Below are 23,808 nucleotides of genomic sequence, written 5' to 3' on the forward strand. Positions count from 1 at the left end.
AAATGAATAAACATTAAAAAAATTTTAATTTAGTTCAGTTGTTTGAAAATAATCTGAGATTCAAAGTTGTTCCTATGTCCTTGCTTGGCTTGTAAGTAAATAGCAAACATAAAAAGGACTCTATAGAACTCAACTTGTAATGATTTTTATCATAGTTTTTAAATAATTAATATTTATGAAGCCTAGCTCCAAAATTTTTCATTACCCTACGAAAGATACTTGAATTATAGTTATAAAATTTCTCTTGCATAAAGACAGGGTCCATGATATTAAGGAGCTTTTGCTTTGAGATAATGTTGACTTTCAAACACACACACACACACACACACACACACACACGCACACACACACCCTTGTCAGTATAATATAATGCATATTCAGTGAATAGTTTTTCTTCATGCTGGATTGACAGTATTTTAAAGCTTATGGGGTATTTTATTGCTTTTCTTATTTAGCACTTATTTATAGCCCAATGAGATGGAAAGAAATGGCTTGGAAAGGACTTTAAATTATTACATAAGGGCAAGACAGCTAGGGGAAGATAGGAAATGAAAAAAAAAAGCCACTTCTTTTCTGCCTAGATTGTAGAGACCATGTCTCTTTCCATTTGTCATAGAGTACCCATCAGGGTCTTAATAAATGTTTGATGAAATCATACCCAATGAGAATGAGGAATAAATCTAAATAAATTTTAATTCTCTTTTAATTTATAAAGCTTATAATTTTATTAATTTACTTATATGTTAATAGCACTCAGTAGACCTTTCACAATGGTGGCCACCATAATTTGACAGAATGAGAAAAAAAACCCTGTTTCAGTATAATTTATTACTTGCCTCCAGCATTAATTCCATTTTCTCCTTGAATATGAAACTAAAAGTAACCTATTCAAATTACATGTGAAAGGCCCAAAAAGTTTTCTAATTCCTAAAACTTTATAAGAAAATCTAAAAAAGGTTCCTGTCCACATTTCCCTCATCCGTTCCCTCCTTCCTCCCTCTCTCCCAATTACATTTCAGAAGCACTGATTGCTTTACTCAAGTTCAGCTTGCCCTTTGTGGCACATACTTAAGGAATTTGTTAGAATAGCTAAGTGAATATTCTTAATGAGTTGTAGTGAAAAAATACTATCAATCTCTTAAGTAGAACCATGAATTTGAGAGTTTAAAGTGACCTCACCATCTGCTTAAATGAAATGGTATGGCATTAAGATAGTACAAATACATTATATTAATGGCACCACAAAAAGAAGTATATTTTGTTGTTTCTATTGTCTTTTTAAAAAAGTTCACTTATTGATTTTGAGAGGGAGAGAGAGAGAGAGTGTGACTGGGGGAGGGGGCAGAGAAAGAGGGAGAGAGAGAATCCCAAGCAGACTCTGGGCCGAGCCTCAAGCGGGGTTCAAGTCTCATGAACCGTGAGATCATGACCTGAGCCGAAATCAAGAGTTGGATGTTTAACCAACTGAGGCCCCCAGGTGCTCCTCTAAATAAGTTTTTTAAAAAGATGCTAGGGCAACACTGACTGGGAAGGTAATAGACTGACACATTCTACAAGATTCTGTATATAAAAGAGAAGTACTGTTCTTTTCTTTAACAGGTGTGACTTGCTTGAAGATGCCACCATCTGTAGCGCAGCTGACCTGAAAATGACTGACTGTTCCATGAACGAAGGAGAAGTATATAATCCACAAGGTAATCAGTCAAATCCATAGACATGTCCTTGCAGAGATCATGATCTAGCTAACCATCATATCCAAAAAGCTATAAAATACAATAGTTTTTGTGAAGTCACCCCATCAGTAACTTTCAACTATGACAAGGGTACAAAAATTGTTCTTTGTATAGTGATCTTCATAAAGCTTTTGGAGAAAAAAACGAGAAACTTGTTAAAGCATGTAAAAGTATTCCACATAAATCAAAGTACCTATAAAAAAGCTGATCCATTGATAGAAAGGGTAAAAAGTACCATTCACTGAGTTCTTGCCTAAATTTTTTATGCCACGCATTTAGAGAAACTGTTTATTTTCCTACTTCTGTTTAAATCAAGCAGCTGTGTTCTTAAAAAGCTAACACTATTGATTGTAAAATCTAGATTTAGATTTCATGTAGAATAGGGAGCTAACTACATTGAAATAGTTTCAAGTTAATACACTAAGATAGTCTTACCTGAGCCTCGAGTTAAATTAACCAAGGTCACAATGTACAGTGAATCTAGGATTGGGTATGTTCTTTCCAGCAGAATGAATTTGTGTTTTAGCTGAAAAGATTAATATTATTGCTTTCTGTAAAGCTCCTCACATCTTCAGCTAGTTTATCTATTCCATTATGCATTGATTTGCTTCACTGAACTGAGCCACAGAGATAAGTCTCTCTTCCAATATAAAATTGGACTTTTAACAGAAGCGATAATAAATGTAAGCACACAACCTATACATACAGAAGGGCAATAAATGCTCAGATTCAGGCAAATAATAAAGCTTCCCAACTTGAAAGTTGTTGGGTTCCCAAGACATATGTATTTTTTATTACATATTTCCCCTCCCATTTCTTCATGATTATACAAACTTTAAAACAGCAATAATATAGCTTTTAAAATGAAATCATTGGCATACAGTCTAACCACTTCAGATTTAACAATAGAGCCTGTGTAGAAGAATTAAGGTTACATCTATAATTTTCCTCCTTTATTTATTAATAAGAATTGTGTGACTATTTTTCCTAACATCTATAGACTACATATCTCTATTACAAAACTTGCCTTCTACGGAAAGTATTGCTATTATCCTGTCCTCTTCAATGATTCTGAGTTGAACACCATCCATTCAAATATCTTAGGATTATCAATTTATAATTGGGAACAACATGCCATTGGCTACGGTCTCCCCAGTAGAGTGCATTTATGGATCCTCAATCAGATAACAAGGGTCTTTAGGATATCATCCTGATAATTTCTAACACGTTTTAACATAAAAATGTTTCCTAGTCATTCTGTAAAGTGGAATCTTGAATCATCCAGTCAAAACCTCCAGTTTAACATGTACAGAAAAAGAATCTCTCCTTACTCCTTGTGTTTGAGGCTTTTAAGCCTCAAATAAAAAGATTTCTTGCAGCTTATATTAACACTGTTAAAGTGTTAAGTGATGCGTTTTTCCTACCAAGACAGTTCAACTACAGGGCACCTCAATTTCCCAATTTATTTCCTCCTCCAACCTAAACACATTGTACCATCTATCACCAAATAGAAGGCAAGTATCTTCCTTCCATCTGTTTATCTTGGTGAGGAAATATCTCCTGCTTCTCCAACAAGAGTCGCTTCATAACTCCACTGTTGTGGACATTTTTCCAAGTCATCTGCAGCTGAGATAGGATAATTTTGCAGCAGATTAACACTTGCCTTATGAAAGAAGAGATTTTCTTCAAAGGACAGCATGAGTTTGAGGCTATTTTTATTCTGTAATTTTTGTGTCATATGTCTTTACTAGCCCTTAATTACGACAATCTCTGAGGCCATTTTAGTTGAATTCAAGAGAATGAGACATCTTTATGTCACTTTTATGAATTACCAAGTATAGTAGAAGTCAATTAATTAGACATAAAAATATTCACAATCAGATATGGTAAAGAAGCAGAAGGATGAAGTATTCATATTTTTTGGACTGGTTTAACCTTAGTGACTCTGGCAAAGCGGAGGCTAAAACCATTCTTTATGCCTCTCTACCTTGAGGAGTCACATGTAGAACTTCCATGTCAAATTATATCAATAATTATTCCATTTTGATTACATTTTCTTTTTACTTTCAGAAAAATATTTTGGAGATGAGTTATATTCCCTTGTGATTCTAAGAAGAAACATGTTAAGTATCAGTATTTTCTAGAATATAAGCAAATAAACCCCACATTTAGATCAGGAAAATACAAACCAAAAGGATATTTATAGAAAGAGATTTGATTCTAAATATACTTACTGGCTATTGTATTTTAATAGGTATCTCAACAAAAACTAAAATGATACTTTAAAATTTGTACTAAATTTATTTTAGTCACCTAATATTTATATATAAATATAAAACATAAATATTACAAATGGTTTGTAATACAGCATTTGGGTATTTCCTAAAGACTCAAAATATTTCATTCTCTGGAGTGTGTAAAACTCTGAGGAATCCAAGAATACTATGAGATTTATGGAATTACAGGATCAAATTTGGTAGAATTAGTTTTTTGTTTTGTATTGTTTAAAAAAGGTTTCTTGCAGCTCATATTTTAATAACATCTTGTATGAAAAAGCATTTGTCGATGACTTTATTACTAGAGAATGTTACAGTCATTCTGCAGAGGGCATACTGAGCACCACCCCTGCCCTCCACTTCTTCCAACTCTTTGGTTGATTTTTCATAACTCCTTGGGCTTTGTGGAACGGAATCACAATGAGACAGCAATCAAGTTTGGTGCTAAAGGAAGGGGCAATACTGAGTTTTTGTTTCAGCAGTGAGTAGGAATCCTTGATAGCTTCACATTTTGGCAAGATCTTTTTTCTAAACCTGCCTGAAAATATATTTTCTTTGGCATGGAAGAAGGATAGCAAAAATCAGCGGCAGAAAATATAAGACACAAAATAAAGAGAGGCAGAAAAGAATACTGAAGTTAAAAGAAAGGCTTTTGGAGATGCTGAGAGGGCATTACAAGTTTGGTGATGCACAAAGGAAATGATACTTTCTTTCTTCTTTCTCTCAAGGATGGGTGTTTTATCTCTTTACTGACAAGAAAAGTCAAACTATCCCATAGGCAGATCAATATCACAACAAAAACAAGAAATGATATGGTATTATCTCCTTCCAGGATAATTGTTTCATCTAAACAAACAGTATGTAAGCAAGGTTCAGGTCAAGGCAGAATTCAAACACCCTTGGTTGGTAAAAATGTGAACGTTCATACTGGAGCCGAAGTTAAGACTTAATAGGTAGAGCTTTACTAAGAATTCTATCCAATATACTTAATCTAAAAGAGTTCTGCTATAATAATCTCATGCATCAGAACTATACAAAACTGCCTGTTTATCATCAACACGAATGTCTACCCTTTGCAATTTGTAAACATGAGCAGCCAGAAAAGAAATTTGGCGAACCGTTCTGGTGTTGGTATAGAGATGGGGAAATGGTAGAAGATGTCATAGAAAATCATCGAAGGAGAAAGGAGATAAAAGTGGAATTCTTAAAAGATAGTCAAATGAGGTCACGGGATCTAAACTAGAACACTCAAATTCATATCAGAAATGTAATTTTAATCTCTTAAACCAAAGTCCACAAGGCAATAGACATACATTCAGAAAAGATCTGCTAGCAATTAATGGAAAAATTCTCCTGCATGTTCAAATCCATTTTTACCTGATAATAACCAGAAGGAATGGATATCTCATGCCATTTTCATTATATTTGATAAGCTAGATTTCTCAGATAAGGTCTAAACTCTTGGCAATGAACCATAACCATTAATTTTTTTAACACCTCCACCTCCCTTTTATTGTAAGAACTGTTAGCATATAATATGAGGAAGGCTTTCTAATAATTAGTGGCAATTTACTTCCAGCAGCAAATATGGGTTCATATGATTCTTACCTGCCCCCCTTTAGGCTGGTATTTGATGTTGTCTGTTGATCCGATTTTGGATTTGACATTCTTCAGGTCTGGCAGTGGTTGGTTAATAAGCCGAAGCTGCTTGGGAGTAGCAGGAGATTTTGGAGGAGTACGTATGATGGCAACTTTCTTCTCACTGGGCACCAAGATGGCAGATTTGGGGGTTCCTGGTGTGTGAGGGGTTCTGGGATAGCTAGGGGTTCCAGGAGTGCCTGGTGTGCGTGAAGAATAGCTTGGTGGGGTGCCAGGAGTGATCGCGGTTGATCCAGGGGTGGTGGGTGTGGAAGTGCCACTTTTTCCTGCTCTGCGAATTGGCTCTGATCCTATATTCACAAACAAAACAAAACAAAACAAAACTGAAACCACAGCATCAGAAAATTCTCCTCAAGACATCGTCTTCCCACGGGTTGTTAGAACTCACAATACGTTAATGTTTAAGGAGTTGAGAACATTTATGGATAACGACAATGCTCCAAAAGGTGAAAGTCTCCTTTTTTTCAAAGGCTTATAACCTGGTAACATTTGTGAAAATGCATTGCTATCAATGCAAAGAAAGAACTTGGGTTTTCTTGATTTATTCTTCCTTCTAACTTTGAATGTGTCAAAAGTTTTTTATACTTGTGTGATCATTAAGGCATATGAATCTGCCTTTAGTTGGAAGAAGTGTCTGCACTGTATTTTTTGTGTGGGCTCATATTTACTAAAGATTCCTTGAATGATAATGTGGACCATTTGCTCTTTTGTGCAGTAAGTTCATTCCAAGATTCAGGCAGACATACAACATACAACCGTGTGTTTATATCAGTAATTTTGAGCTGTGTACAAATTATTTATTGAATTGCATTTCAGTGGTACTCCTTCCATTTATACTGAGGAACACTGTGAATTGCAAATGTGTATACTGAGGGCTATTCAGTCATGTTACACATTGTTCTACAGTATTACATTTTCCTTTGTATGGAAATTCGTCTCAGGTCTTTTTTTTTTTTTTTTTTTTTTTAGTTTTTTTTTAACGTTTATTTATTTTTGAGAGAGAGACAGAGACAGAGCACAAAGAGGAGAGGGAGACAGAATCTGAAGCAGGCTCCGGGCTCTGAGCTGTCAGCATAGAGCCTGATGCGGGGCGTGAACTCACAAATTGGAGATCATGACCTGAGCCAAAGTCGGTCACTTAACCGACTGAGCCACCTGGGCGCCCCTCATCTCAGCTCTTAATATCACACACAAAAAATCTATTTTTCTTCTTAGAAAAATAGGGTATTTTAACAATATATCCACTGTGCATCTTGTACCTGATTGTTTTCTCCTATACTTTCATTGCTAGTTTGCAGTTTGGAGTCAAACCAATAATCCCCCATTGTCAATTAAATATGATATTGTGGGAGGCATTTCTTTGCCTCAACCCAACTTGGGCATCATTTTACTATTTAGCTCCTTCCGCCCATTTTCCTGTACTATGTTTCTTTCACATTAACTTTTTAACTGTGTGTTTGAATGCCATTTCAAATCCTTTTTTGAAAAAAAAAGAGAGATACGTGAGACTACAGCACCTTATAGATTTCAAAGCACTTTTGTGAATACCAAACATGTGATGAGCAAACAAACACAGTAGTTAGAGGCAGCTCTTATTATTCCTAAATTCAAGAATGAGGATACTGAGGCTTGTTTACCCAGATGATACTAAATTCAAAGCCAGATAAGATATTTAGCCTCTGAGCTCTAAAAATCTTTTCTCTTAAAATAACACATTCAGTCTAATAATACAACACTTATTTACATTGTTTACATTTACTATTCAAATACCTTCACTTTTTTTTTTGGTGTTTTATAGGAAGGGCATGAATTTTATTTTTTATTACTGAGTATATATACTTTGTAAAATCAATAAATCTAGAAATTTTGTCGAGGACAAAGGTACAAGTCATTAGTTTTTAAATCAATGAAGTGAAAGGGATCTTTGAGTCATCTCGTACAATTGGTCATCAGTGTGGGAAGTTCTGCCTGAGAAAGGGGATAATTAATCATTGCTGGAATAATTACAGGGAATGAGCTCAAGAGAGTTTCCTAGATAATTATAATCTACAGACAACATCTATTTACCTACTGGCCTGTGTTCAGTCTCCTGGAGAAACAGGAGCATTTCACTTCTTTCAGTGAACAGTTTTTACATATAAGTGACAGCTGCCCTGTGTCCTTCTGGTTTTTTAACGTGTAAGGGCCAACCATGGGCAGACTGTTTAACTGACAATAGGAAATGGGATATAAGAAGACTAACATGATAGATGAGTGTGCGTTCTACGATTTTTATTGCTTTCCACAAAAATGACATTTCAAGACCAAGATGATACAGCCACAGCTAACTTGGCTTTTTGAGGCTTCTTTGCTACAAAGTTCGTTTTTGGACCAAGTTTTTGATGTTTGAGTCAGTCATTCTGTCCTTCAGAAAAATCTCTTCAGAAACTTCATTTCCTCCTTAAATGTTTTCTCTATGCCTTCATTACCTTGGAATAGCTCAGGTCTTTTGGGGAGCAGAAACTTCTCTCTGTTATTTGTCACTGTACTGGTGCCTTCCATGAGATCTGTATACAGTAGGAGCTCAACATACTTTCTTTTTTATCAGTACAAATTGGATTCAGAATTAATCAGTGTGTTGAGGTGTGTTTTACTCAAGGGAGACTGAGCTGAAGCAATATTCTGCATGTGCATAACAAGTTTCACTAAAAGAAATAACAGTTTTTAAAGAGTCCTTTCTATACCCATAGAGAATGGCTTTAAGCTTCAGAAAACTAAGGAATGAAAGTTTTGTGTTACATCTGGAGAATGAAGAAAAACCAAAAGCATTAAGCCCTACCACCACTGTTGAATAGATAGGATTGATTCAAAGTATAATAAATTATATTCTAGTCATCAAATGGCAACTTCGAGTGTTTCCTATTTGTTCTGAAACTGAAAGAGTTAATTAAATCTGAAATACTAAAACAATGTGAAATATATCTATGAGAAAATATATATTTACAAATTACTTTATGAAACTGTGTTCTTATTAATCTTGTCAACTCCTCGATGACAATGCCTTTCTCTCCGTTTGTGCTAAGGGCATAGCTTTGTTTCCTTCAAATCTTTTCAGTAGTGGTACAAAATGCCAGAACGTGTCTGTGTGTAGTTACGGAGATGATGGGTGAATGGGGGGAAGCACAGTACTTGTTCTTTTAGTTGTCCTTAGGCTTTTTAGCTATTGCTATAGGGAAACAAAATAAACTGAATGTCCTGAGATTATCAGGGCATCAGTTATGTTTCTTAGCAAATAAAATGCATCATGCTTATGAATGTAAATAAAGTTAGAAAGTCCAAATAGAATTGGCTCAGATCATAAAGGACAATTTATATATGGATGCATTTTAGAGGGCAGAGCACAGTAGTTTGAAGATGTGAAGTTATGAATAAAGTACCATTTTGCTCCCATAACCACAGATAGAAGCATAACTCAAGGTATACCTTTGGGAAGCACTTGGTGCCTTTGTCTTGTCTGAACAGCCTCCATATTGCTGATGCCCAATTCCAACTCCGGATATTTGGAATTGAAGTCTTTTCTCTGGGGATCACTATCTTTTCAATGCCTTCTTTGCTAGTTTGTTTGAATACTTTATTTTTGTGAAGAAATAGTTTTGTGATCTTAAAGGGTTCCTGGCATATACTTCAAAGAATGTTAATGCTTCATGAAACTAAATGGTGTAGGGCACAACTGCTCTAAATATAATAAACACTTTAATTCTAGGCAAAAATATGCTTTAAGTGTCACACAGAATGGTAATATTTGAAGTGGGCCAATTTTTATTAAATATTTTAAGAGTAAGTAACAAAATCAACTATAATGTGATGGGAGGAGCAATTTCCACCATTTTTAATGGTTTTTAAATGACAGAGATATTATTCTCCAAGTGATTCTACATAGTTTTCTAGTACTACATCTTCCACATAAATAAATATAAAAAAGACATTAAAAGGGCAGGTGAATGAAATTATCAGTGGGCTGAAAACCAATTCAACCACTCTAGCTTAGTAGCATCGGACAAGTAACCCTCTTTAAAAGGTCAGTTTCCTCATGAGTAGATTTAACGAGGTTATTTTTACCTAACCATCAGCATTATTAACTTAAATGGAGTGAAAAACGTGTCTCAGGATCTTAGCATCTTCAGGTACTAAATAAATGGTAGCTATTTTTGTTGTAATAGAAACCTATTTGTGAAAATAATTTGCATCTGTCCTTTAACCAGATAATCTTGGTAGTAACACCACACGAGTGGGTAATGATTGGAACATTGTTATATTCTTTCCTTAAACTGTGATGACGCCAACTAGTTCATTATGGGCCATCAACCAAAAGAAATTTAAACTATTGCACGGAACATGTTATGTTTACACCCCCATTGGAATGCGAATTTTTTTTTTAATTTATTTTGAGAGAGAGAGAAAGAGAGAGAGGCAGAGAGAAAGGGAGAGAGAGAATCCCAAGCAGGCTCCGCACTGTCAGTGTGAGGTCAATGCGGGGCTCAAACTCCAGAACCGTGAGATTATGAGTTGAGCTGATCAAGACGCTCAACTGACTGAACCACCCAGGTGCCCCTGGAATGTAAATTCCTACCAAATTGAGCAGGATCCTAGGTTTTGATTACTGACTTCCCAGTTAGACTTTAGGATTTGGAATTCTAAGGAAGTTAAGCTTATATAGATACATATTAAAAAAAAAATTCCTGACTATTGGTCTTCTCTATTAATTACTTCCTTGTAGGTACTCATTTTCCAAAACAATCATTTTGAATCAAGCAGCTGTTTTGGATCCATCAATAGTCTGGCTTTTCTGATTCTTTAAAAAAAATTTTTTTTTACATTTATTTATTTTTGAGAAACAGAGTGAGACAAAGCATGAGCGGGGGAGAGGCAGAGAGAGAAGGAGACACAGAATCCGAAGCAGGCTCCAGGCTCTGAGCTGTTAGCACAGAGCCTGACGAGGGGCTGGAACCCACAAACTGTGAGATCATGACCTGAGCCGAAGTCAGATGCTCAACCGACTGAGCCACCCAGGTGCCCCTGGCTTTTCTGATTCTTAGAAGAAATATAATTTGTTTTCAATGTATGTTTTGTTTGAACGATGTAAAATATAGACCTAGAATAAGCTCTACTCCACTTAAGGGATTAAAAAGGAAGCCAAATCAAAATAAACATACTGGTGGTCCTCCTTGCTGAAGAGGAGATGGAACTGTTGAGAGAGAAGGAATTCTCCTCTCTGTCTCCTGATACACCGCGGCGAGGAGGGAGGATAGAGGAGGGCCTGGGCAGGGAAGAGCGCTTTTCTGGGCTCTTGGTTACTCCATCCTGATTGGGAAAAAAACACATTGGGTTCTCGTGAATCTTCAGGTATACAAAGTGATTATGCTAGCCTGGCTAATTTCTTCCTGTGCTGATAGATACATTTCTTTTAATACACACTACTGAATTTCATATACTTATAAGCATTTCCACTTTGAAACTTAGAAAGGGTTCCTATTTGCCTAGAAGTGCTATAAAAATCTATTATTCTGGAGTTTGTGCTAATAATTAATCATGAAATTCAAATTCTAAATAACATGGGACTATAGTAATTAACCTAAGTAATCTCCAGCAAATGAAAAATTTTACTAAAACCTCTTGATAAGCATGAAAACTCATTAATCAGAAAGGACTGGCAGTGGGCATTGCATGATGACAGTTAACAATGAACACTACCGTATGTTGTGCATTTTTGTGACAGGAATTCTAAGCACTTTACATCCATTTATGATTTAATTCTTGCCACAAAATACTACATGCATTTTATAGCCAAGGAAACTGGTTGAATCAATGTATGTAATTTTTTCAAAATCACGAATTAATAGGTAGCAGAGGCAGTATTAAATCCTGAGGTGTCTGAGTCCAAATGGTCTATCATATTATATATAATTCATCATTATTATACAATATTACATATTATACATTATATGCTATATGCTATATATATGTATATGCTACATGTTATATATTATGTATAATAGCATATATATTTTATTTTTTTGGTTTGCATCTGAAATTTTACAAGATACCAAATAAACAAATAATAAATTAATAAGGGACAGTATACCTAGATAGAGGCTTTTTTTTTTTACTGATTAGACTATTAATAACTATTGAAACTTTTATTTGTTTATAAGAGAGTCTATTGTTTATATGTCAAACACTTTAGAGTTTAGTCTCTGTTTTTATATATTTACTGAACTGTGTCTTACAACCTCTGAAATTATATTCTTTTCTGAAACTTCAGTTGACCTGCCGCCTTACCTTGTTCCCTGATTCTGAGAATGGCAAACGGTCTGTGGAGCCTGCTGAGGTGGGCTTTATTGAAAAACTGTCAGAAAATGTAGCCCTTTTAGACGTACTAAGGCAGGCTGAGCTGCATCTTGGGGATTTTGAGCTACCCTGAAAGGCAGGAATCTTTGACAAAGTAGAATTCTAGCCATGAAAGAAAACAAACAAAAGCACAAAATAAACAAAACTATGAAGTAAAAGGAAAATAAAAAATGTCTAAACATATAAGAAATTAAATACTGACATCTAAAAAGACCACATGATAAATGGTTATAATCAATGACAGAAATGCAAATTATGTGAGAACAAGAGATTTTCATTGAACAGATGTTAAACTGCAACTAACTTAAGAATGCTCATATATGAGAATACAGATTACAATACTCTTCATGAATTCTATGCATAAAATCTGATTAATCCATAGGTCTTTCAATGATACCATATTTGAAAAATATCTTGAGAGTCTGTTGGAATTGTTCCTTTAATAAATACAACCCTTAAGGTGTATTTATAATCAAAATCTTGATCACATTTCAAGAACTTTAGAGCAAGGTATATTTAAGGTCTCATAATGGAAAATACTTTCTTAAAGTTGAGAAAATGTTCTTTCAGATGTCTACATTGATTTCGTCAAAAAAATTACAGAGTTTATATAAAATTAGTACATTTTATGAGTAAAATGCATACTGGGGGCCAAGTTTTACCATAGAATTGATAACATTTTGTGCATAGATCAGTTTGTACGGTGTCTTATAAATTCTAAAAATGAAAGTGAGCACTAAAGACATTGCCCATAAAAAAATCACAGGACTTAAATTACGGGTGTTGCTAGTCCCTGGAGAGATATTTCTCAAGTGGGAATCATCAGGGGGTCAGACATATGGCTTCTGGAGAAAGCTATGCTGACATGTTGCATATTTCACAGGGCACTTTGTTAAAAATGCAGAAAAGTATAAAGAAGCCAAGGAGATTTTATTCATTAATTAATATGATTTTGCTGTTACAAAAATAGCAGTTGAAATCGACATCTTTATTTCGAGTTTTAACCTCCACGGGCACTTTAACAGGGCAGACCCATTAACAGATTGCACAAATCACTTCTCGTTTTACAGACCCAGCGCCTTGAGCGGGACATGCACCTGGCTTGGCACAAGTCATTCTTTTTTGATTGATGCTACCCACAAAATAGTGAATTACAAAAGTGATACAGGAAAGAAAAAAAAAATTGAATAATTGGATTGCCTCAAATTATGAAAGACAACTACTAATCCTGTGCTTAAAACGAAAACAAAAACAAAACAAATACGCAACAAATGAAGGATTATAGGTCAGGCTCACAATAAAGATCAATTGAAAAATCAGAAAGAACTGTTCTGGGGAATGTACTGAAAGTCACAGATAAAAACAGGTTAGTCTTGGGGTTATAAAGGAAATTTATAGGAAGAGGGTGAGGTTATGAGGGGAAAAATGTTAAATGAGAAAAAGTTAGAAAGAATGGTGGCCTATCTCTCTTCTTCAGAAAGGGGAGATGGGCATTTATAAACGAAAAAAAATTAGTTCTGTGTAGAAGATGTATATGGTTTCTTTCCTAAGGACAAGCATTTAATGCGAATTCCCAATGAGTTACTTGAAGACCAAGGGACTTGAAAACTTCCTAAATATTTTTCAAACAAACATAACAATGATACAAGGGAAAGAGAGGGAGAAAGAGACTCAAGAAACAGACTCTGAACTATACAGAACAAACTGATGGTTACCAGACAGGAGGGGAGTAGAGGGATGGGTGAAATAGGTGAGGATTAAGGAGGGCACCTGTGATGAGAGCACCGAGTGCTGTAGGGAAGTGTTAAATCACTATGTTGTACACCTGAAGCTAATATTACACTGTATGTTAACCAACTGGAGTTAAAAGTCAAAAAAAAAAAAAAAAAAGATTTTCCAAACAATGTCCACTTAAAAATGCTTTTTTTAATGGGGAAAAGCTGACTTACTTTCTCTATCTGCTCCTAAAGACTTCTACCTTTCAAATAACAACAACAACAACAACAACAACAACAACGATCACTGTTTATTGAATAAATACTATGTTCTAAGCACAATACAGTGTACTATTTTATAATTTACTGTATTTATTTTTCACAAAGTAGGATATAGGAATTTTAACCCTCCCTTTATTTTTGGAAAATTAAGACATAGGGAGCTATTTATTAGAGCTAATAAATGTTCAAAACCTAGACCTGGCGTGCTTCATAGCCCTGCTCTTAACTGCAATTCACTAGTTGCCCATCAGAAACAAAAGGTAAAGAGAAATCTTCAAGTTACAGTGTTTTCAAAATAAAGCCCAATATTTATTAAAGCAGTAAATGGAATCTATTGCTTGCCGTATGTTCAGGAATATGCCTGGAAACATTTATATAAAAATCAATTTTTTAAAATCAACATAAAGTCCTTTAGGTTCAAAATGATATAAACAGTTTGGCTCTCATTGGAAATGTATTTCTATTTTTCATAATAAATAAAAAGTGGAAGTCTAAAATCTGACTAGTTTTTAAAATGCTAAACAAAGAGTTGTGATTTACATGTGACGTCTAAAACCTAGAACATTGTGATGTACTACTGGTTAACATCATTCAAAGTATTTATATTTTTATTTGTACAAAGTTTTGTAATTTTAGGATTTCTTTAATAGTCTTTCTTTTAAGATTTTATTTTTAAGTAATCTCTACACCCAATGTGGGGCTCAAACTCACAACTCTGAGATTGAGTAGCATACTCTACCAACTGAGTCAGCCAGGTGCCCCTCTTTAGTAGTCTTTTAATTTTTTTTTTTCTTTCAATCAGAAAGGAGTAAAATACTTCATGTTTGCTTTGGTCTTTTGGGAGTTTAAAAAAAGATGGTTAATAACATAAAAAGTACAATAAAAAAGAAATATGAAAGACAAACATGAAGAAGTTAAACATCATTAATGCAACTAAATTAAAACAATATTTTATCCCCATAACTTGGTAAATATAGAAAAAGTACAAGAATATCTAGTAATAATAATGAACATGGGCACTCTTATATACAGCTGGAGAACATATAAGTCAGTAGAACATTTCTAGAGGACAATTTTGATAATGTTAGGAAAAAACTTTAAATGTGGACTTTCTGCTAGAAACAATAATTTCACTACTAGGAAATTATCCTAAGGAAAAGCATATGGATGCATTCACAGATTAAGCCAAAAAGATTTCTAGAGTAATATTGTTAAAATGACAATAAAAATAGTTTAAAAGTCAAGTAACAGGTAACTGATAATGTATATCACCATAAATAAATAAAACACAATCCAATGTAGTCATTAAAGTGATGTACAAGACTGGTTCATGAGAGGGAAATCTGTTTATTGATTTATTATTTTAAAATCTATTACAAATTTAAAATCTAATAAACAAATCTATTCATTGTTTTAGTAAAAAACTGATACACAGTGTTTCCATTTTTGTCATTAAACCTATCAATATGTAGGAAAAAATAAAGATTTTATATCAAAATGGTAACTATAGTTTTCTTTAGATAAGGAGAGTATAATATATTTTTACTTATATTTGCTCATCTACATTGTTTAATTTTCTCATATTCTTATTTTGTAATAACAATAATGAAAATGTATTATAACGTACACTTTAGTGTGGATTATAGTGATTTATCTTGATTCCATGAAAAGTAAACTGAGCTTCCCTATTTTTGCCAGATCATTGTGCTGTTTGTTTTTATCTTACTAAAAGAGAGACAGCCTAAATCCCAGCTCTGCCCTCACCAAGTACTATCAGATGTCATTCTAGAAGATGCTGAGACATGCCCAATGCCATGGAGAATCATTCTGGGCGAATGAATGATTTAAAAAAATAAAAATAAAAATAAATAAGTAAGTAAGTAAGTAAGTAAGTAAATAAATAAATAAATAAATAAATAAAATGACATTTAAGAGTAAACATCTGAAGTCTAACTTACAACTAAAGTTATTAAAACATTGCCACCAATACCAAAGAAGCTTCAAGTGAAGAACAAGGGAAAAACCATTTTACTCACAGAGACTTTGTCCTTTGCCTGTTTAAATACACTGGAAGCCTGAGTTGTTTCACCACCTGTTGCTGTCGAAAAAAGAAGATACAAACAACCCCGAACTTAGTGGCTAAAAACCACATAATGCATTTTTTTAAATCTCTTTTGGATATTCAGTTGTGTCAACAGACTAACGCAAGCAAAATTTTGCTTATTTTGAGATTCAAATTCAGTAACTGAAGAAATCTGAATACCAACATTATAGCATGTGGCTCCCACTACAATGTGTGCTAATTAATACAACCCAGTGTTTACCAAAGCACAGGTAAGCACACCAAATAACTTCCTATTGGTTACCAAGGTACCTTTAAATCTTATTACTACATAAGCATAGATCCTTTAGAACGGAAGTCACAGAACACCATCCAAATACTGTCAAATTTAAGAAAAGGGGGAGTGATTGGTTTCTAGGGTTGGCATGATGTAAAAGAGCGTTCATGGAGATTCCCAAGCCCTCTTTTTATGGCCAGTGGCATACCTGCAGATATTTCTACATTTTATATTCAAACTGTCATGGTCAGCCAACCCCTTTTCCGCTGTACCCCTTCATTTCACAACATGAGTGACACATTTGTTTGACGTGAAACGCACCACATGAGAAGAAAAACAGCTTGTCAAGGAAAGAAAACATGAGAGGAATTTCAAATTCAGTAATATAGAACATGTTCTACACATGCACTTCCTGTATGAAATTATTACCACATCTGTTACTGTTGTTTCTCTTGCTGCTGTTTAATACCTCTGGTTCCAATTTTAAACTCTACTATCTCCAGCACATTTTCTGTTGATGACTTACCTGACTTGACTCAAATATCTCTCATGATTGAAAACAACCCTTTGTGTTTTGGAAAAACGATCCCGATTTAAAAACTGTGCTTAGAAAATGAAAGGCACAAGCTTGTGTAGTTATTTCTTCCTTAATCTTCTTTCATAAGGGAAAACGTCAGGGCGGAAAAATCTAAAGCTTATAAGCACTCCAAATGAGTTTCAAAAAGGTTTCTTATGTCACATGCAGCTCTCACACACAAAAAAACAACTGTCTACAAGATGCTATATGCTATTTAGGACTGGCTAGTAAGATTCAGATTCTGGAATGATTTTTTTTTTTTAAAGAAGCAGTGCAAATGATGCTACCCTAATGTATCTGTAGCATTTCTTAAATTTCTGCGACATAGAGCTTGCTTCAAGCCAATGACATCTAGTGTTTGGTATATGCTTTCTGCTTTAGTATCTTAATATCTGAACAGACTAAGATTCTAATTAGTCCAAACATCTTAAATTTCCCTTAATGAATGAGTTAAAAAGGTGTTTACTCTCAATGTGGTAAATCGAATACCAATGACATGTAGACACTTCACCAAACCATTTGACATTTCCTCTAAAATTTCATAATCCTGATACACTCTTTCATCCTTTCACATATGATATCTGATTTTGATGCCCAAACCAAGAGAGTCTGTCAAGCATTTGTCTAATTAGAAGAAAAATTCCGAGTTTAATGCAAATGAATTAAGATGTGATGTAAGAGTTAGAAATAGCATGTTAATGTCTAATTTAGAAAAGCTCCTCATTCTGAACTTCTATCATCAAGGTTTCTTTATAATTCTGAGCCTTCCACTTTCAAATACTGCCTGAAAGACTGCTTCTTGAAGGAAAGCTCATGAGATGATTACCATATGAGGAACACAAATATAAAAAAGTTGTAATTTTATTGACTATCATAAAACCATCAGTTACCTTGATTTTCTTTTTCTTACAAAGGTTAATGCTGCTCTTAACCTTTAAAGCCATCCAAAGGTTTATATAAAGGCACTTCCAATATACACTGTAAAGGTAAATATTCCTTTCTGATTTAGCAATCTGATATTTCTTATTTTCTTAATCTTATTTTCTAGACTGCAAGTGTGCTAGTTAATAAATGCTAAAATAAAATGTATTATAAATTAAGATTATCCAAGGGTAATCACACACTTAAAGTAAATACTTGGTACTGAAATTTAGGAATAGAGTTTGCATTATAGATATTTGTATGCACTTTTATTTGTGATTTGTAATACGTTTTGCTCCCTCATTTCACTACTTTTTCAAGGGAAGTTAAAAACAAGTGTATTTGGAGAAGACAGAAAAATGAGGTAGTGAAATATAAATGCACCTAAGTTCTAAGAGATTCAGGGGGAAGGAGTTTTAGCTGGGAATTCTGAATACTAAATTATATCAGAAAATTAGCAGTTTGCATCCAACACATTTAAGAAAATCCCAATGACAAAAAGTCAGTGAAGAAATGGAGTACAGTGAATTGAAAGCCTTGCTAATTTTGGATACGAAAAATAAAATCTGATGGGATGACCAGACCATTTCCTTTCCTTTTCTTTTTCTTTCATCTGAAGCAAAGTAATTTTGAAATCACAATTTTACCCCAGATTTGCTTTTCATTTCCAATCTTGAAATTACTGTATATTCTTGGTAAATTCATCAACATCAGTAACAGATTTGGCAGTAACCATGTAGAAAATAGAACAAATATAGTATGGGTTTAAGCATGAGAGAGAGAAATAAGCAAAATAATGAGAATGCATACCACAGTCCTATTCATCGTCATCCTCTAACCAAACACACAGAATGAAAATAGGAATCCCCAGAACGTGACACTAGAGCACAATGCCAAGATAAAATCACTGCTAAGTCTGAGCATAACAAAGAAACAGATGGTCATGACCTCTTCTGCAGGGAGGAGAAAAAAAAAAAGAATAATGATACAAGACACTTAATAGCAAAACTGTTCATGACTGCTAAGATTCTTGGAAGAAAAACAAAATGAAGAAGCTGCTACGGTAATGAGATAAAAAAAATACACATCTATGTTTGCCAGCCACATTGCACAATTGAACAGTCACCTGTCGTTTTCCGCTTAACACAGGAGAGATGAGTTGGTCTAGTATATTTGATAGCAGGTTTTAAAATGAATTTCCTGGAGGGAGAGTGGGCCTGAACTTCTGTTTTTTTAGCAAGTTCAGCCTTCTTATAAACTGCTATGAATAAAAAAAAAACACACACAAAAAGCATACCATCAGGAGAAAATAAACACTTGGAGCAAAACCGAACGAAATTTCATAAATAATTAGTTACCACTGTAAGGAAGTTTCTTTTACAAAAGAGTAATAACAAATTCAAAAACATTTTGAAAGAAGGGATTGTTAAATGAACCTTTTTTCCTTCTCACTTCATCTCTGGAGACTGTGCTAGGTTCCTTTTTAGCTATTTTTCTTTCAGGAGTGGAAATTCTGCCTCTCCCGGTTTTAAAAGGCTTTTCTTTTCTATGTTTCTCAAGAGATGGTCTCCGAGCTTCCTTTTCAGCTTTCTCCTCTTTAGGAATAGTTTCTAACTGTTCTGTCATGATGCTCCTATCATCATCTGTGGATCAAAGCAAACCATGACAACAACAACAACAACAATGAAAACATTAGTAACAAATGTACAAAATCCTTCATATATTTAACAAAATGCAAAATCGAGATAAAGGGACATTTTAAAAAATGTTTAAATTCGAAAAAATCCATTAGGTTATGGGATTTTATTTGGAAGTAGAAAATTTAAAAAAAAAAATGCACACCTTGAGTGTCCACCCAGAGGCTGTCAGCATCCATGATGGAATCATCAATGGTGGTTTCGTCTTTGTAATCGTCATAGGTTTCCGTCTTATATTCTGAGAGGGCAACCTCTTCTCTCTCAGGGGAAGCTGGAGCCTCCGGGGAGCCATCCTTGGGTTCTGCCTGGGCTTCGGCTGCCTCTTCTACTTCGAGCTCTTCTTCGGCGTGGGGGGACGGTCTCCTCTCCACCTCAGGCTGCTCTAGGGCTGCAAAACGCACGCTGTGGGAACCTGACTCCCCTTCTTCAGTTGTGGTTTGCACTACAGTGATAAAATCATCCTCGATGGTTACCACGGACTCGATCACTCCTTTGTGCTCACCGGGGCAGGTCTCCACAAATTCCTCCCGGACACCTGCGATTCCCAGGTCGGTAATCTGAAGGGTGTCTGAGCGGAAGAGCAGTTTATCATATTCTCCCCGGGCTTCTATCTCTTCTTCCTCACTCTGAGCCTCTGCTGGTTCAGCCCCGATGGCTTTAGGTAATGGCTCAGTGACATCGGAGGGAGTGACAGATATATCTGGGGCCTCTTTGCTTTCTTCTTTTGGCTGCTGAATAAATTCCATCTGGACATCAGCTCTCTCATCTGGGGCTAAATCAGCCTCTGAAACAGCAGGTGCACAAGGTATTTCCACTGACAATTTGATGGCAATCTCATCTTGAATTAGAGAGGATTCTGGGGATGTTTCCTTCTTGCCCTCATCAGCTTTTAAAGACTCCATGGTGAGGCTCTCATGCTCGCCACTGGACTCGTAGGACTCTTCTTTGTCCACAGCCTCCTGGTGCACCAAGTCAGGCTTGGCCACCTTCTCCTTGATTTCTGTCTCACTGGTTTTAGTGCCTTCTTTCATGTGGCCAGGATCAACACTCAGAAACATATCTCCCTCCTGAGGTACTGCAGATGAGGGGGTGAGATCTTGTGTAGCTTCGAGTTGAAGTTCTGTTGCTTTTCCAGCATCTGTGGTCAGTCCTGCAGCCATCTGTCCAAAGTCACTGATTTTAACATCTAATTGACCCTGGTCAGCTTTCTGTGCAATGACATCCAGTTCTGGCTCAGCTTTTTTGGATGGTTCCACCTCAGCTATCTCTGGGACTGAACTAAGACCGGTCTCAGCTTTCTCAGCCGCAGGAGGTGATGTGTCTTTTGATACGGTCAGTTCTTTGGTCGAAGGGTGCTCGTAGGTTACTCCTAATCCAAATGTTTCGACTTTGTCACTGGCCTCTTCCGTTGCCTTGGCATGTTCTTTTGCATCAGCATGTTCTTCGCTCTTTTCTAGTACAGTATCCAGCTTATCATTAGCTTTCCTCTCCTGATCAAACTCCCTACCCAGTACTGATTTGTCACCAGGGATATGTGGGGACACTTCTTTCTCAGCACCAAACTCATCTTTGACTCTGCCAGCAGCTGCCAATTTTACTTCAATCAACGAAAGGTCTGTGGCTAGATCTCTTCGCATTTTATCATCAGTGCCTTCGTAAAAGGAACCACTCTCCCCTGACAGATTCTCACTGTCTTGAACAGGTGATGGCAGTGGGACAGTGTATTTATTGAACACACAGTAACCCAGGTCTTCCAGCTGACTGTCTGTTTTAACAACGACATGGTTTTCATCAGTGACAGGGGGCAAGCCGGCGCTACTCTCCTCAACCACAGTCTCTGATGGGACTGATTTCCTCCTGGCAACCTCAGCATCTGCACTCACAGAGGCTAATCTTGACCTTGTGCCTGCCAGGTCTAGCATTTCAGGCAGGTCGGGGGCCATGACAGTGCCATTTTTGTAATAATCTTTGGCTAGGAAAGGTGACTCACACGATGTCTCAACTTGAGCATTTTCCTCTCCAGTAGCTTTTTCTCCCTCTATCTGTTCTTCTTCCTCTTTGCTTTCTACTGGGAAACATGGGGCTTTCTCAAGTGCAGGGGTTGTGGCTGGAAGGTAATCATCCCCTTCGTCCATACTTCCGCTAGTGTTCGTTAGAATATCAGAAGCCAGAGGAGAAAGATCATGTCCCCGACCAAAGTTAAATCCAAGGGCTATGGAATCCAGGCAAGACATGGGCAAATTGATTGACATGCTTCTTTGTTCTATTGCAGACCTTCCACCAAGTCCTAAACTCCTGCTTAATGTCAAGTCGTCCTTATTCTTACTGTGGAGATCCCTTTTCTCCCCATACACTTTTGGATCAATAGTAAACATTCTTTCTTGAGGAGAACTGGGTTCTTCAGGCACCTCAGATGGATAACTCTGGGCAAGAGTGCTATACCCTGCTTCTTGTGCTGGAGCGCTGGGCTGGGGTTCTTTACCTGCCTGAAGTCCCTTGTCACCGTTTTTATATGCAGGAGATACAGTATCAAAAGGCTCTTGGGAACTTTCTCTTGTGTCACTTAGTTCATAGTAATCACTGCCTGGCTGGATGCTTTTTGTCACTTCTTCTTTCAAGGCAGATGTTTCAAAATACTTGGACATTCCTGACTTATCTTCATAAAATGGCATGTCAAGCTCAGCGGACGTTTCAGCCCCAACCCCTTCAACCTTATGATCTTTATCAGCAACTTTTTCTTGAAAAAGGTCCTGGGTTGCACTCTGTTCACTTACTGCAGCTGGTTCAGTCATGACTTTCTCCAGTGTCTTGGAGGTCATGGCTGAATCTGTAACTGTTTGCTCCAAACTTATAGGGAATGAGTCCTGTTTTAGTGTATCTGTGGTAGTGTCTTGGCCTTTCTGTTCTTCTTTCGAGAGGATGTGCTCCACGGAGGGCTGAATTATGCCTGTTTCTTCATCTGTCAGTTTGGCGGGCTCACTCTCTTTTGGCATGGCTTCTTTGTCAGAGATGGTCGTTTTTTCTTCAAGCTTTAGCTGAGACTCCTTTTCAGCAACTGTAGCTTCCTGTCCACTGAGGGTTGAGATCTCTGTTTTCTGCACACTCTCTTGCTTTATCGCCACTTTTTCTTCTCCTAATACTTTCTCTGGGACATATTCTTCCACAGTTGGAATGTGGGCATCTTTGGGTAAGGTGATTGCTTCTGAGGCTGGTGCTTCTGCCATTTTGTCAGGTTTATCCTTATGAGGCTCTTCAGCTTTAGAACTATCTTTGGCAGTCACTGGGCCACTGGTTTCTTCCAGAGATTTCTTGTCATCTGGCTGCAATAGGGCAGGGGCAAAGGGTGATGCTTCTGCAACTATTTCATTCTTTATGACATCTAAAGGAAGAGTGAAGCTTCCAGCCTGAAAGGGACTTGGCATGGGAGAATCAAATTGTTTCCCTTCCCATTTGGGGATATCCTCAAACACATCCTTTCCCTTCATGGGTGTTAGGGGGCCAGGTGATATAGGAGCAGCTAAACCCCACTCATCTTTTTTTGCTTCTACTGGCATTTCGATGAACCAGTCCTTTTGCTCTTTTGGAGCTGGGGGCTCTGCAGAGAGGTCAATACCAGGCACCACCAGGCTGGGTTCTGTCTTCTGTTTCATGTCTTCCAGCCCGGCACCAAGAGCGTGCCCAAACAGAGCAGTGGGTGCTTTTTCTTCTTCTGTGCCTTGCGTGTCCTTTTTATCAGGGGAAGTTTTAGTCGTCTCAGGCTGAGAAGCTAAGGCAGCATGTTTAAGGTCTTCACCAGGCTTACTTTGTTCCTCTGACTCCTTTTCCTTCTTGTCCAATGGCTCAGCTGGGGAGGGAGTCAATTCCTGCTGATCATGGAACTCCATCTTCGAGGCTGGAAGTAAACCTGAAGTAATTGGGTCGATTTTTAAACAAATAATAGGCAAGTGCTTTCAGGCAGTAAGCTTAAAATTATATTTTGAAATGACAAATGAATGGTAGGGTAAACAAAACAAAACAAAATGAAACTATGGAACATGCAAGCATGCTACCCATTTAAAAATCAATATGAAAATGTCAGGACTGAGATATATTTGTACTGCTAAAATGGACTCCTGTTGAGAATCTATGCATATAGGAATTGTAGTTAAGTGTGTAGTTTGAATACTCCTTTCTCCTTTATTTGGTCTTTCCTAAATAGTATGTCATGTATATTGTAGTGGAA

At 36.3% G+C, this 23,808-nt stretch overlaps 1 protein-coding gene across 42 annotated transcripts in view; it reads right to left on the minus strand.

Moving 5' to 3' along the window:
• Nucleotides 1-23,808, minus strand: part of MAP2 (microtubule associated protein 2) — a 281,261-nt gene that overhangs the window by 16,059 nt on the left and 241,394 nt on the right. For 18 of the 42 annotated variants that reach the window (XM_019446158.2, XM_019446150.2, XM_019446161.2 and 15 more), the window contains 7 exons: nucleotides 19,732-23,490; nucleotides 19,326-19,532; nucleotides 19,016-19,150; nucleotides 16,089-16,150; nucleotides 11,987-12,157; nucleotides 10,861-11,008; nucleotides 5,618-5,958 (listed from right to left, as the gene is read on the minus strand). In XM_019446158.2, the coding sequence (XP_019301703.2) occupies nucleotides 5,618-5,958; nucleotides 10,861-11,008; nucleotides 11,987-12,157; nucleotides 16,089-16,150; nucleotides 19,016-19,150; nucleotides 19,326-19,532; nucleotides 19,732-23,490 (4,823 nt within the window). The remainder of the gene's footprint in view (nucleotides 1-5,617; nucleotides 5,959-10,860; nucleotides 11,009-11,986; nucleotides 12,158-16,088; nucleotides 16,151-19,015; nucleotides 19,151-19,325; nucleotides 19,533-19,731; nucleotides 23,491-23,808) is intronic. The other 24 variants (XM_019446168.2, XM_053905391.1, XM_053905403.1 and 21 more) reach the window with 10 other exon arrangements.

This window comes from Panthera pardus, unplaced genomic scaffold, assembly GCF_024362965.1.
Source record: "Panthera pardus isolate Hobbes unplaced genomic scaffold, ASM2436296v1 HiC_scaffold_10, whole genome shotgun sequence".
Lineage (NCBI taxonomy): Eukaryota > Metazoa > Chordata > Mammalia > Carnivora > Felidae > Panthera > Panthera pardus.